This window comes from Lates calcarifer, linkage group LG21 (assembly GCF_001640805.2).
Source record: "Lates calcarifer isolate ASB-BC8 linkage group LG21, TLL_Latcal_v3, whole genome shotgun sequence".
Lineage (NCBI taxonomy): Eukaryota > Metazoa > Chordata > Actinopteri > Centropomidae > Lates > Lates calcarifer.
Genome location: NC_066853.1, coordinates 13,785,152 through 13,800,422, shown reverse-complemented (window position 1 = coordinate 13,800,422; position 15,271 = coordinate 13,785,152). Strand labels below are relative to the sequence as shown.

Sequence of the window (15,271 nt, the reverse complement as noted above, 5' to 3'; positions counted from 1 at the left end):
ATGTATGTGAGTGGATTAAGGACTTAAATTTAAAAATCAATTTCCCTAGTATTGTTTTTTATAATGCTGATAAAGTGATATCAGTCTTCCCTACAGTCTCTTCCTGTTGCTGGAGTGTGAAGGACAGCTTTAAACGGAACAGTTAAACAGGACATGATTAATTTACAGTGGCTTCCAATACTTAACAGCTGCAATATAAAAAACTCAGAAAAAGAGGTCACTGGTTAGTCCTCAAGTGTGTATGTTCCAATGAATCAATTTTTGTGATCTCTGAAAAAAACATTTTTTTCCAAACTTTAGAGCCAGTCTACAGCAGTGTGATATGACCCAGGCAGATACGGGGAAAGAGGGAATTGTCCTCCATAAACTGTGGAATGCAGGCCACTTGTTCCACGATTTGAGAGAAAAGTGTTTGCATATGTGCGCTAGGCGACAATCAAACACAAATTAAAGTACTTAAGAAGCACCACATTTATTCTTTATGTCTGGCCTTTCAATGTGAAAGACGGTTCATCATTCACACCATGTGCCCTGCTTCACCATGTGAAGTTTATTTGTTCAGTTCTGGTTTTGCGGTTCATGTTAGGGGAATGATGGAGTTTACCTTCCACTGACTTGGATATTTATGAGAATTTTAAACATATGATATTCCCATTTGCTCTTTTCCTCTTGGGTGTTTAAAGGAAAAGATTTGAAGTCGAACACGTACCATTTAAAATATGGTTTTATAAGAAGCTACTGAAAGGAGCTCCTTGTGTGTCTGTGTGAGTTTCAACCTTTACCAGGTCAAATATACTGTACCTCTGAACCCAATTTCTGGTCACAGCTGTTGAGGTGAGACATGTCAACATGAAGAGTCCTCCTACCTCTACCATTTCACAAGATGAATAAACAAAACCTGTTTTTACTCTAGGTGACGTTGGTAAAAAATATGGCCATTCGCTGGTTACCTTGAAGACTGTGGAAAAACAGAGCAAATCTGCACATAATCAAATGACTTCTTGCTGGGAAGATATTCCTCATTACCCCACAGCCCATCCTCTCCAAGGATAACGCACAATACACACAAGTTATATTTGCTGGAAGCAGATTGTGTTTTTTTTCCCATTTATTTACCCCTACTTTTCTATCTGGATTCAGCTTCCAGCTTACTAACATCTTACTACTTAATATTAGACCCATGACACAGGTTTTACCGCAACACTGTCTCTGCAAACTGCAGGGAACATTTAACAATAGGTGCTTTGTTCAACCAGCAATTCCTGCCTCAGTATTCTCTATGTTTCCATCCATCAGCAGGGCTGTCGATCCAGGAATCGCTGCATGGCCAGCTCCGTTCAGTCACTCAATAAGTCAATGATTCAGCTGAAAGCTGTCCTTCTCCAGCTACTTATAGAGAGGATATTTTTCTGTCTAGCAATGAACGTGTTTAGTGTTCAGGGTTATACATGCTATAAAATGTATACAGCAAAGCCTCTTTATTTTCAATGAGTATTGAGCTAATTCACAAAAGAACTAGATCTGATCTAAAAGAAATCTAAAAGGAGAGAGAGTGAATATTGGACTCACATTAGCCTTGTCTCTCAAAACATGTCTTCATATGAATGCCAATGTTGCTCCATATTTGCTGGATGTGTAAATCAACAACTGTTTGCTAACACATTAACCACATCAATCTTCTGATGAGATAATTAGTTATTGCAGGTTTAAAGAGGGAGATAAATCATGCCTACTTCCTAAGTTACTAAAACTCAGACTCTGCTGCTAATAATTCTTTTTTACAAATTAATTCAATCAATGTTCATTAGACTTTTTAAATATAGTGCTTAAATGTATATTTCAGTGACCTTTTGACTCCCCAGCCAGAATAACACTAGTGATGGCCCAGTTCCATTCAAGTGTCCAAAGGAGTCATATCAGTGAACCATCATGCACAATACTAGGCCAAACTAAATGGAACATTAATGTTATAAATTACACCTGTAATTTTTCCTGTGATGACATCACATTCATGCACAACACTTCTTTAAAAATATATTTTTACAGTAATCATAGAAAAAAATCTATATTTTATCTATATTATATCTAGGCACTTTCGTAAACTGAATGTATGTATGTCTGAGATGAGTAATGACAAACAACTGAAAAAGAGGAAATTTTGATTTGAGTGAGAAAAAGTGGGGAGGAAGGATAAAGTCTGCAGAGCAGATAGATGAGGGAAACCAGGGAAGAGTGAGACATATTTTTGGTCTGTGGTATGAATTCCATACTTAAACTAGAATGCTAGCAGCCTGAACATGGAAACTGAGATCTCAAGAGAGGACCGCTGGGAGCTGACCAGCAGCAGTCTCAGACAGTACTTCTCTGTTAGCTCAGAGAGTCTGTCTTATTTCTTTGAAGCTGCAAACTTGGCAACAAATTAAGTCCCCTGCAGAATGAAGTGGATCGCTTTGCTTCCTTTTTTTGTTGCAGTCCAAGCCTGCAGTATAGGTGAGAAAACCTTTTCAAAATATTTCCATGACACACACAGATTTGTAGATGCACACACACACACACACACACACACACTTGCTCATACAGTAAGATTGGCGTCTCTTTCAGGTACCTGTGGTGACGCTGGAATTTCACACCATCAGTATAGAATCCACACCTCTACCCTCCAGCCACAAGTAAGACAGATGGATCTTTGCACCTCCCTTCCAGGTAAGATCTGTCATACTGTGATGGCAGTTCCCTGTTTCTTAATCCATTTCTTCTCAGGACTATTTTTGATAATCTCTCAATTTTACCTGGAGCTTATATGTTGGCTATAATAGTCAAGGTAAGGAGAGTATGCAGGCATCAGTTGTTGCCTTGCTGCCACTGTTGCCATTTAAAACAATAATTATTTTCAGTGGAACTCTACATATGACAGCCATAATCCTTAAACTATTTCTCTTCCTCTGATATCCCCTGTAAGTGTTAAGAGTAAGCCTTTAAGCACTATAAGCCAGGTATACAAGCCAGGTACAAGGACAAAAGTGCAACCACAAATCAGCTAACTTTAGCTGTAAACTGGCTAAAGCTTTCAGTCAGTAAATACTGCTGCCATTAAATGAAAATGGGCCCTAATAAATAAAATTTAAAAAAGAAGGATCCAACAGGGTGCACAGAGTTTATGTATATTCTAAGGAATGGTATACACATTTTAATGAGGCCATATCCCTCTGTCTCTATCCTGAGGGCAGTGGAAGTTCTTCAGTGGGGGTTCTCCAATCTGATTGGGTGCAGATGTGGTCCCCAGAGAGTGACCAGGTGGACTGGTGGAGTCCCCTGCAGTATACCTAACTTTCCTCAGTTCACTCACACAAAACCAAGCTAAAAACATCAAAGCGCTTCCAAATTATTGAGTCCCAAAGGAGGGGGGTGGGCTTTTAAATTAGCCGGTTCGCCTAATTAGACTACATCAACAAAGTGGCACCACTACTTTACAGCAGACGTTGATGTTTCTGCCTGACAGGTTTAGCTGTTCCAGGAAAAGTGTGGGGGTGGTGTCAGTAGGACCTTAAGGGTAAAGAAACTTCTACTGACCAGACCTGGGGCTCTGGCATTAATGACATGGAAATGCATACAGTAAGTGTATAACTTCCCTTTACTCACCCTTCTGGTAGTTCTGATACATTCAGTAGCAGTTAAGTTGTGGCATCCCCATCAATAGCTTTGGTCATTAATTTGGTTTTAATTTCACTGAGGCCTGCATGTCTTTACAGGGATGAGGGAACAATTTAATTCTCCACTCAGTGCCCCCGGTTGTAAGAATTGAAGTCTTCTGTAATTTCCCCTGTTTGACTGGTTTCCCATATTCTTTTGAAATCTCATTGTTTCCAGTGTAGGAAGATAAAGCTCAAGTTGTATAGGGGTTGTTGTGAAAGAGTTACATTCTTCCACTCAGACACATCCAAAGTCAGCGTTTCCTCTGTGCTTCTGGTTTAATTTACCACTCTGCAGTAAAGCCAATGTGTAATTTAGATGCAATCTGGAGGAGCTGTAACCCAGCTGAGGAAACACTAAACACTTATAAATAAAAAACGAGGGGGACAACAGGAACAGAGGACTTGGCTTTGGACAGGTCTGTATATAAGCCTTCTCTGGTTTAAGACAGAAATATATGGGTGCTCTCTAGAGAGACATTTTTGTAGAATTTTTTGTAATATGTAACCTCTGACTGTCAATCTTGTAATCTGTTGCTCTGTAAAGTACAATATATTAACCATAAATTCACACATTTCCACATAACCGTTGATTTTCTTTAGGAAACAGCATTACAGTTAGCTCTAAATGAAAACTGGTGCCAAGACAAAGATTTTATTCAGTGAAAATGCAGAAAAGTAATCTGATTTTTATGGTCAACTTTATCTTCATTTTGACATATTATCATTAAGGTTTCAGGCCTGGTAAACTGTGTACTCTGACTGTGTTATCCTGACAAGCAACCAATAGATGGCATCAACAGCTCTAATCATAAAACTACATTCACTGTGTAATTTTAATCTAATGGTCTGACAAAATATATCTAGGATTTAAATATAATACAGAAATCCTCCAGTGTTCAACTCCTACAGACAGGCATTGTTAAATCTGTCTGACAGATTTAGTTTTAGCCCAAATGCTGTGGTTAAGTCATTTCACATGACATCATTCAGACCACCTGCTGTGGCTTGTCTCCCCTACATAAATGTCTTTACAGCACCTAGCAACCTCAGATAGCACGATGACATCACAGGGAAAACAGACTCTCATTATAGCTCTGAGTTCACTGGTTACAACTGAAGTCATGTTTGCTACTTGGATCATAAAAGTTGCTCTAGACGTTCCCTTAAGCAGCTTCCTATTAATTCGTTTTGATATCATATCCAGTGTTGAAAGCAGACGAGGAATCTGCTGGCATGGCTTTGTTTCAAATGACATGATGGAACACATAGAAAGCATCTGTCTTGCCTCGTTTTAATTGTCTGTAGGCCTTGAAATTCCTTAGTTTGGGTTTTGTAGAGAATCTGCTCCAGGTTTAAACCACTTGCATCTAATTTCTTCTGACACTGACCTTTTTTACACACACCGTTGTGGTTAACAGCTGAAGATGACACTTTTGGCCCTGTCCTTTGGCCTATCTGTTCTGCCCTCTGTGTACACACAGGTCTCTGCTGAGCACACACAGACACTCTGTCAAATATGCATGGTATCCCAGAGTGGCCAGCCTCTCAAAGGAAGCTGTTGTCCTTTTTCTCCCCAATTCTCAAGCCACAGCTCTGCATCCTGCTTTCTCAGGCATTGGTCAGGGGATTATCAGACAAGAAACTCTGGATGAGAATTTAAAGGAGAAATGCTACTGCCAGTGAGTGCCAGGGGCATTTCAGTGCATTTGCAAATGCAGTTTTTTTTTCCATTACATTATGTCTCACTGCCTTGCCACTGTGTGTTGTTGGTTTGGACTGGTTTAGTTAAAATCATGCTTTTGTAAGATGTGGTATATTCTGTTTGGACTTGAGTAGTGGGTCTGTGGATGTTGGCGCACAATGTGACACAATGTGTAAGAGATTAATTTCAAACTTAACGTAAAAGAGAAAAACTGTGAAAAAAGGGAAAAAATAAATTAAATTAAGGGGGAGTAAGTGGCTTTGGAGATCAACTGGGCACCAGCAAGACACACAGCGGTCCTCATCCTCCTCACTCAACATGACCCACAAAAAAAATTCAAATTAAAAGCCATCAGACTGATGTGGAGCCAGGATGTAAAAATGATTATTCATAGTATACTTGCTACATTAACTTGTATGTACATTCCCACACAGCCAGAATTCACATTGCCATGACAGCTATTAGGTGCAGTTAGAGATGTACGCGGATGTAGGTGTGATGAAAAATCGAGTCATCGTACTATAGGCCATGCCACTGTAAGTATGGACACAGGCTGCTACAGCAAAGCAAACACATTCAATGTTTCACTAAATTACAAACATTTGCATTAAACTCATTTCACATGGTTGGATCATTTTTATAGATCAGTCACAAGGTGAACAAAAATCCCAGTAAATTGTGAAATACTCTTGCGTGGGTCCAAATGGACGCATTTGTGAAAAGATCAGTGGTGTAAGCCAGGTAATGTTTAGTAGGTCACTCACTGATGCATATGCCAGACCCAGGAGATGAGCAATGATTTGTAGCAATAGCCAAACAAAAGCAGTTGCTAGGAAAATGTCTATGGGAACAACGAACTGGAGCTGAGGATGGAATCAACGACATCATTCACCGGTAGAGACTAAAGCCCAGGAGCCAGTTGGACCCTCTGATGTTCATGTGCGTGTATGTGTGTGCAGTTTTGATGCAGACAGTCAACACACCCATAATGGACACATGGGGCTCATGAGAAATGAAGGAATGTACTAAAGTCAGCAGTTACCAATATAGAGCCCTTACAAAGCTCCTAAAGAAATAAAACTAGCAGCTATAGTAGGAGAAGTAGACCATTTCAGTATTTTTTTAAAATCATAAACATGCAATGATGTTTCACACCCTAATGGTGCATGACAGCAAATGTGGTTTCATCCTCAGTAAAAGCTAGAAACAGTGTAGTTCACAGTATTTTCAGTAATACCCGTGTCCCCCTTCACCTCCACATGAGCTGCTTTAGATTTGTCAGTGTGGATAAACATATGGGAGGCAGACCCACTGGAACCTACAATGAGCAGCACACCAGCAACAGCAGTAGCTAAAGAAACCTTACACTGTCAAAACAAAGTGTGCCCCACACATTTCAACTATATGAGGAGAAGCTAGTGTGAAAGGCTGCCAAAGGAAATGTATACACATAAACATCCATACATAAAGACAAAGACAGTCACAAACAAACCTCAAGCAACAAGGACCACCCTGAATGTTTTTTTTTTTCTCTCTCTCTCTATGTGGTAAGAAGTTCTTTTCTTACGTCTTTCTACCTGTCACGATGACAAGATGATCAACCATTTGTTAAGGTCAAAGGTCACAGTTCAGCCTCATCCTGCCCTTGGATCAACCATGCTCTTCAGACCACAGCTGTTACTCTGTGTCTGTTATTAGCTTGACGTTTGCCCTCAAACACCAGTTTTTTTCCATCACCCTTTTCCCCTAACCTCACGCTCACTTTTGTGATAAAAGCCTCTCCAAAGGCTTTGTAAAGACAGGCTATATTTTTTGCTCAAAGGCAATACCCCATGTGCAGAGAGGAGATGAAGTTTTTTCTCTCCACTCTCCAGCTTCATTATCTCCACAGGCTGAAACAACAGTGTTTATCTTGACTCTGTTGGCAAGACGGTAGCTGTGCAGCAGCAGGCTTGTGGTCTGGGGACTGGGAGAAAGCAATAGTGGTGACTTAAAGGTCAAGGGGTGATGTGTGAGGTGAGGAAAGCAGCGCACCTACAGGGAAGGAAAATGTGCATGTGTTTTGGATGGGGGAGTTAGGAGGCGCAGAGGGGTTTAAATGGAAATTCAGTCAAGTCTTTTGTTACACTCTTTTTATTTCCTTTCCTTATTCCTCTCTTCCTGTCTGTCTGAGAGGGAGATGACGAGGATTACTGTGTGTGTAGTACAACTTTGCCTGTGTGCCTACAACTGTGCGTTCACATGCTATTTGACTACACTTTTGTGCGAATGATTCATGTACATTTAGGACATCGATAGGAGAGGTAGGATTACACAATGGCCCTTGTCCTAGAGCTGATTTTAGAGCTTGATTTCCAAAATAAAAGCAAGGTACATAATTTCAAAAACTGATCGAGCCACAGATAGACTAGTGTTAAACTGAAAAGCAGGAAGTGTAGCTGCCGAGTCCACTCTGGGAGAGAATGCATGTTTGATGCCCTGATCAGACACAGATGCGCAGAGTTCACAGCTGGGGGAAACGTGGCTGCGTATAAATATGGAGGATTGAGAAACTGACTTCATGTACAGTATATATGACTAAATTTGGGCCAAGCTACGCAACAACCACAAAGGCATGCAAACACAATCACAGGGACATTTAGATGGGCATTTATTTAGGAAATGAATGCTGCTGACTCAATCCAGCTCCAGACACAGGAAGTTGCAGCATTGCCATGCATTGCTGCTGGCACCCAAGAGAATGAAGGGTAGGCCATCAGGGTCATATGATGAGGGGAGAAGTAAATACCAACATGTGCAGAAATTTCTGCTCAGTTCCTAAAATGATATAATAAGCTTCACTGGGAAATGTGAACTAAAACACAACTGGGGCCATAAAAACATGTAGTATAATAGTCTGACAGCACTGAGCACTAACTGCTACTAACCATGTAGTGTTTAAGAATGAGGTTACATGTTGTTGTTTGAAAGCAGATGGTTTGCTCCAGTGATGCTGGTCTACAAAGTCTGGAGTATGCTACCTGAATAATTCTATGCTTTTCCACTGCCTTACTTATAATAAATCAATTAACTGTTGCCTTTTAAAACAAAGTAGGATGTAATTAATAACATTTACATTTAAGTGATGCACTATTTAAAAAATATGGTTTGGGCAAAAGGGTTAGAGAATAATCAACAAAAGTGCAAGTAAATATTTATTACTCTACATTTAAATTCAGACTGAATATATTAAAACAGATTTTCAAAATGCTTTTATAAGGCTTTGAGTTATTCCGTATACTAGTGTGATATTCTATCTCCTAGTTTATCTGTCTCCTTTAACATTTAGAGGTCACAATTCGATTAAGACACATATTATTTTTTCTTATGACACACTCCAGACTTTATAGGCTACTGGACTCGTAGGATATTATTTCATATCATTATATGTTTTACTTGTAGAACTTTGGACTCTGGACTGTCTGTTATACATTATGACAGACAAGTTATAATGAAAGGAAGTGAAGTTTATTCAAGCTCAGTCCTCAACATACCAGGGTGGTTAGAGGATCAGGTCACATTTAAGTGGTTCATTTCACAACTTGGACTATGGCTTTGTGACCCTACGGTAAGATGCTGTAGCCAAAATGACCTGGGAGGGTGGTGAGTTCAAGCTCTGAATGGGGCTGTGATGCACTAGGAAAGTTTTATATCAGTGAAGCATCTGCCAAAAACTGTTTCATGCTTTTTCCACCATGGGACAGAAGGTATTGCTGCCACATGCTTCCAAAGTGTTTGTTTTTAAGGGAACTGCGTTATATTATATCAAAGTCTAATCAAGCCTATCTGGAAACATGTTAATATATATAGTTGTGAAATGTGAAATGTGTGTTGAGGTGACAAAGACTGTGTTTTCTTGATCATGTTTTCTTGCTTTTTGCCAAGTGCATGCTGGGATAGGCTGCCGTTCAGGAGCAAACTGAATGTAGAAAATAAAGAGAGGGGTGTATTCAGTGACTTATGATGTGGCTCATCATTTTTGGCCTGTCAAACCATGACTGTTGGTAACATAAATGTACATTTAGCATATAAAATAAAATAATGCAGAAGCAGTGTAGATTACACAATAATGGGTCTCAAGAGTGAGTGCATTGGATAAGAGGAAGCACATTAGCTTGTATCACATCGAACAAACATATTTATAGTGTCTTAAAACTTTAAAGAAGTTGTCAGTTTTAGAGAGCCATGATGATGATGATGATGATGGTGGCGGTGGTGGTGGAGATGATGATAACCATTAAATGTTCTATTTGATTGATATTGCAGCTGTGCCTTTACTGTGCCTATCTGCTGTTTATAAAATGTTTTAGTTGGGTTTAACTTACTGCTTATCTGCTGTAGATTGCTGATCTCATCCTCACAACTCAATTACTAAACTGAACAGTTATTTTTGTGTCTGTCCATAAAGATTTAAAAATGTTGTTTGCAGCCTGGCCACATGACAGGAAACAAAAAGGAGAAGGCAAAGAGAAAGTCGTCTTCCGGTTACTCTTGTATCATGAAAGTACACACACATACACAGCCAAATGGTCAGTATCAGATCACAATACAGAAGTGAGAGGGATAAAAAGACGCAAGAATTGCACTTGGAGAGCAAATTCAAAAGGTTAGTTAAAAAACCTCAACTTGTGTTTATCACGGTAAATCAGACTATGATGTGCAATATGTATCTACGACTGTGCAAATGTTGAAATTTACTTTGATTTTAGATGTACTACAGATAAACAGCTATAGACACTGCTTTTCTGAAAGTTATATTGTTCAGTGTTTTTTTTATACTATGACAAATCAACATAAACTGAACATGCACGCGATAAAATTTCAATGACATTATACTATACTGGATTTAATGTTATTTACCCACCTTCTGTTTACAGTCCAGACTTTCAGTATTTGAACAGTAACACATGTTGTGTTCTTCAGGCTCTGTGGTACAGCACATTCAATGTGAAATAAAATAATGGATACTACATTAAAGTGCCAAGGCTTCGATTTGAGAGGGTTTATGTCAATATTGAAAGAGCTGTGCAGAAGATATCTTTTAATGCATATGGCCCAAAAGTACACTTGGCTACTTGGGCAGCTGTGTGATGTTTCACATAAACACTGACATGTGACAGTGAGAGTTAATTGAGAGATGACAGTTCCATGTAGACTGAGGTGGAGTTGACCCTGCAAGTAAAGAAGATAGGCAAAAAAAAAAAAAAAAAATCAGTTATCAGAGAGATACCAAAGGTAGCTGATTTGCCAAAATTTGGTATGTATGGTATGTTCTAAAAAAAAACTAATTAATTACTTAATTTTAAAATGAAAGAAAATAGCAAACAACCCGGTAGAGTAGCACAAGTCTTGCAGATGACCAGAAAATCATTTGCACTGTGAAGCAAAACCCCTTTATGACTGCACAGCAAGTCAAGAATGCTCTCTAGGATGTAGCCCTACATCCTTGTCAAGAATCAAAAGACTTCATAACCATATCCTCAGAGGATTCTTGCCACGAGATGCAATCCCCCAGTGATCCTCAAAAACAGAAAGGCTGGGCTGCAAAACACAAAAACATATGAAAAGAGCCTGGTAGAGCTCTGAACTCACAAAACTAAAATCAGCCCATATCAAAATATGAAAAAAGGAAAGCGTAGAGAAAAAAAAAGGAACAATTCAACGAGTAGCCGAAGCAACAAAAGGACTTGTCAGGGTGAAGTAGTGGCAAATCCTCGGCTGGTTGAGTCAGTCACCTGATCTCAATCCAGTTGAGCTGCACTTCCATTTGCTGAAAACCAGACTAAAAGCAGAGAGACCCCGCACTGCAGGTGGTTGCAGTGAAAGCCCAGGAAAGCATCACCAGAGGAGGTACAAAGCGTTTGGTGATGTCTACAGGTCAAAGAGCTCTGGCAGTCAAAGGATTTTTTCACAAAATATTAAATATGATGATTGTGTACTTTTGAACCCTAAACCTTGGCCACTATGGGCTGTTTCTCCCACACTGTCCTCTCAATACTGATGTAAACCAGCTCAAATTAAAGCTGAGACTAATTGTCATTTCATTCTATATTGATCATGAGGCGAAGAACAAAAATGCATAACTGTCCTACTATGAAGTAACTTTTTGTTGGGTTTGTTTTTTTGAGCAATTCTGATGAAACATTGAGAACATTTTTCTCTTGAATTTTTTTAGACAACACTCATGGAGAGAAGTGCAACTTTCCCCCCAATCCCTGGCAATCAAAGTTACACCAACACCACTTGTTCCCGTGACAACGTATTGAAGACGGTAGTATTTCCTGTTCTCTACTCCTTCCTCTTCTTGGTGGGGCTGTTGCTCAACAGTGTGGCAGTGTGGGTGTTTTTTCGCATCCCCTCACGGTCTCACTTCATCATATACCTGAAGAATATCGTGGTTGCAGATGTCATCATGACCTTCACGTTCCCTTTCAAGGTTTGGTTAAACTAGTACTACTTACTCATGTGGTGTACTTTATAAAGGTTTCGATTGTTATTAAACCTTTATAATAGAAGAGATATTGGTCATTCATGAGAATGGTCTGGTTGCTGGGTAGTGCTGATGAGTAATCAATAAAGGGTCATGAGCTTCCTGCTTTCCAATTAGCCAGGTCAGCACTTGTTTAAATGTTACAGTCATTCATAGTGATAATAGCAACATACAGTCATCTGCAGAAATACATGTTAATAAATTGATGAAAGTGATTTTACAATAATTCATCAAGTCTACAGTTGTAAATGTTGGAGGAGGATAAAGATGAGATTTTTCATAACTCGGAAACTGAAATGTTGCTGTTATTATGACTAAGCAATAAAGCATTAGTAAATAAAATCATTGGTTACAACTTATAAAGCCTTCAAACGGGTGACTTGTCAGAAAGTGCTGGCATTAACTTAAAAATAAAAGATGTGGGTTGAATTTGAAATGAGTGTTAAACAGTAATATGCTGTTTCTTCAGGTGTTATCAGACTCCAACATGGCATCCACTGGCCTACGTATATTCGTGTGCCGGGTTTCCTCAGTGCTCTTCTACCTCACCATGTATATCAGCATCCTGTTCTTCGGCCTCATCAGCATCGATCGCTGTAGAAAGACCCTAAAACCCTTCAGGGGGACAAATGCAGCCCGGCTGACCCGTCGGAAGCTCCTTTCAGGTGCCATCTGGACCTTTCTGCTCATCCTGTGTCTGCCCAATGTGATCCTGACATCCAAAACTCCAACTTCTAAATACTTCAAGTGCAGCGACCTAAAGACAGAAGCTGGGCTGTTTTGGCATGAGGTGGTGAATCATGTCTGTCAGATTATTTTCTGGGGCAACCTGGTGACTGTGATAATATGCTACACTCTAATCAGCAAAGAGCTGTACAGATCGTACACCCGCACTAAGACCAACCGCGCTGAGGGGACAGTGTGTCGAGAGCCAAGCAGGACGACAACTCGTGCGCCCCAAAAGGCCACGAGAAAAATGAATGCAAACGTGTTCCTGGTTCTGGCAGTATTCTTTGTGTGCTTTGTGCCGTTTCACTTTGCCCGTGTGCCGTACACCCTAAGCCAGACCCGACAGGTCTTTGATTGTAAACTCAAGCTCTTCTTGTTCCAGCTGAAAGAGAGTACACTTTTCCTCTCATCCCTAAACTCTCTTCTGGACCCGCTCATTTACTTCTTCCTCTGTAAGTCATTCAGGACCACTCTGTTCAAGACCCTGCGGCTACCTCCTGGTACCTGTAGCTGGCTAACAGGGAGAGGGTCAGACACAGATACAGGCAGCACCCCTCTCAAAGATTCCTCTGTCTGTACGTAAAAACACTGGACAGGATAAAGACTTCAGCTTTGTGACAGACACAGAGATGTCATTTGCAGTCCGACAGTCTGTCCTAATGATGTATATATGCCGTGGCACATATTTGTGCTTATGATCAATTATCATGGATCTATGCCTTTACTATAGTTCTACTCTCTGGAATTCTCTACCACATTAACTGAAGTCTGCTACAACAGGATTTTCTTCTGAAAGCAAGCCTTTAGTTTGGGTTATGTTAAAGTTCAAAGTATGTTGTTGACATGTAAAACTTTTACCATATTATTATTATTACTTCCTTTTAACAGTAAGAATAACACTTTCCTATCTTATTCCTTTTTTACTGCAATATCATCTTACCTTACATGTTTTGTCATGTATGATATTTTCCTGTTTTTTAATCTTGAAGCACACTGAGTTGTATGAAATAAATAGGTTTGATTTAAATAAGTGCAACATTGTAACAAACAGTAATAGACCTCTTTTTTGTTCCTGATTGTTTGTGTGAGAAGCAGCTGTTTTACAGTAAGAGAAGAGCATACATAAACACAAATATATATTTTTGCTGATTGTTTTTCCTTTCTGTTCTCTATTCCAACAACATTAGTTTCTCTTCTGTGTTTTCAAATATTAATTAATTTTTTTTTACAAACTGAAAACAAATTGAATTTTGAGGACAACCACAGTATTCCTCCAAAACAGGCTACCTGTATACCAAACCTCAAGGCTCATAAATAACAAACTCATAATTACCTTCACATATCAAGTCCATGCATATAAAACAGTGGACAAAGTGTTGAAGGGATTAGAAAGTCGTTAAGAACAGGGGCCTTCCAAATGCTTGGGTTGTATGAACTCCCTCCTGTAACAACCACATAACCACATAAGACTTATACCAACCAGTTCCACAGCAAGTCATAATTAAACAACAATGAAGGAACCAAAGATGCAAATACACATAGCTCTAGTCATTTTTCACACCTAAAAATTCAATCATTCACGATACATCTCTTAAAAACCTGAACAGTGAGTGAAAAGTGACAGACAATGCCCAGTGCATCCTGCATTTTCACTATTACACTGTCAAGAAAATAAGTATCATATCTCTGACTGTTTAAAACAAAAAAGAGGGGCGTTTAAGTTTAAAGCATGTAGAGCTATTGGGAAAATGAGACCTGTAGAAATAAAGCAACCTTGATTTGTTGTTCAAAGTAAAAAATTCCTTCACTGTAGCCTGACTGCTTACCACAATGTGCATTATTTGAATCCTTTCTCCCCCCCACAGCAGCTCAGTGTCCATGGATTTGCATCTGTCTAGTTGAAGAGGCCGACACATTTGTAATTTCTCCTGTGAAGCTGTTCATCTCCCAGACTGCACAGTGTGAGTTAACATTCTTGGTGAGTGGCTTAATATTATTTTTCACAACTTCCTGAAAAAAAGGTTCTTCAGGTTACAGTGAGAAGTCATGGAAGGGATCAAAATAGATAAATATCCAGATAAATATCTGGTTTGTTATTATTTGTTAGAAGAAAAAGTGAATAGACTGAGCCTGAGATCTAAAGAACACCTCAACACGGCTTGTTTTTTTGTGTTTTTTTTTTATCGTTTCTGTGCATGTCTATGACTGAGAAGCAGATTTAGGCCCAGTCACTTACATTTCTCACAATGTAATGGTCAGTAGTAGTAATCTATCTGTGGTGGAAGGAAGATACGTTAAACTTAATCAATCACAGAAAATAGTGAATGTAAATTCAAGGATGAATATTAAAAAATCCACATTATCAATTATAAGTGTGCCAGAAGTCCCAAGAGGTGTCAAATTAGCTTTCTTACTAAGATTAATTCAGACCAAAAAGGTTTTTTCTGTTTCTTTGTCCATTGTTGATACTAGGTTATCATGGTCACAGCCCATTCTCTTTATATTCACTGATAATTTTATCACTCTAAATTTAACAGCTCAAACTGGACACTGAGTGATTTTTTTTTTTTTTTTAATTACACAAACGCACTCGCTGATGAGGTGAATTTGGGCAAACTC

At 39.2% G+C, this 15,271-nt stretch overlaps 1 protein-coding gene across 1 annotated transcript; it reads left to right on the top strand.

Moving 5' to 3' along the window:
• The first annotated feature begins 9,926 nt into the window (after nt 1-9,926).
• Nucleotides 9,927-13,796, top strand: LOC108900883 (P2Y purinoceptor 12). Its single transcript, XM_018702149.2, has 3 exons — nt 9,927-10,039; nt 11,609-11,869; nt 12,393-13,796. The coding sequence occupies exons 2-3, from the start codon at nt 11,618-11,620 to the stop codon at nt 13,233-13,235; spliced, it is 1,095 nt and encodes a 364-aa protein (XP_018557665.1). The 5' UTR covers nt 9,927-10,039; nt 11,609-11,617; the 3' UTR covers nt 13,236-13,796.
• Nucleotides 13,797-15,271: the final 1,475 nt, after the last annotated feature.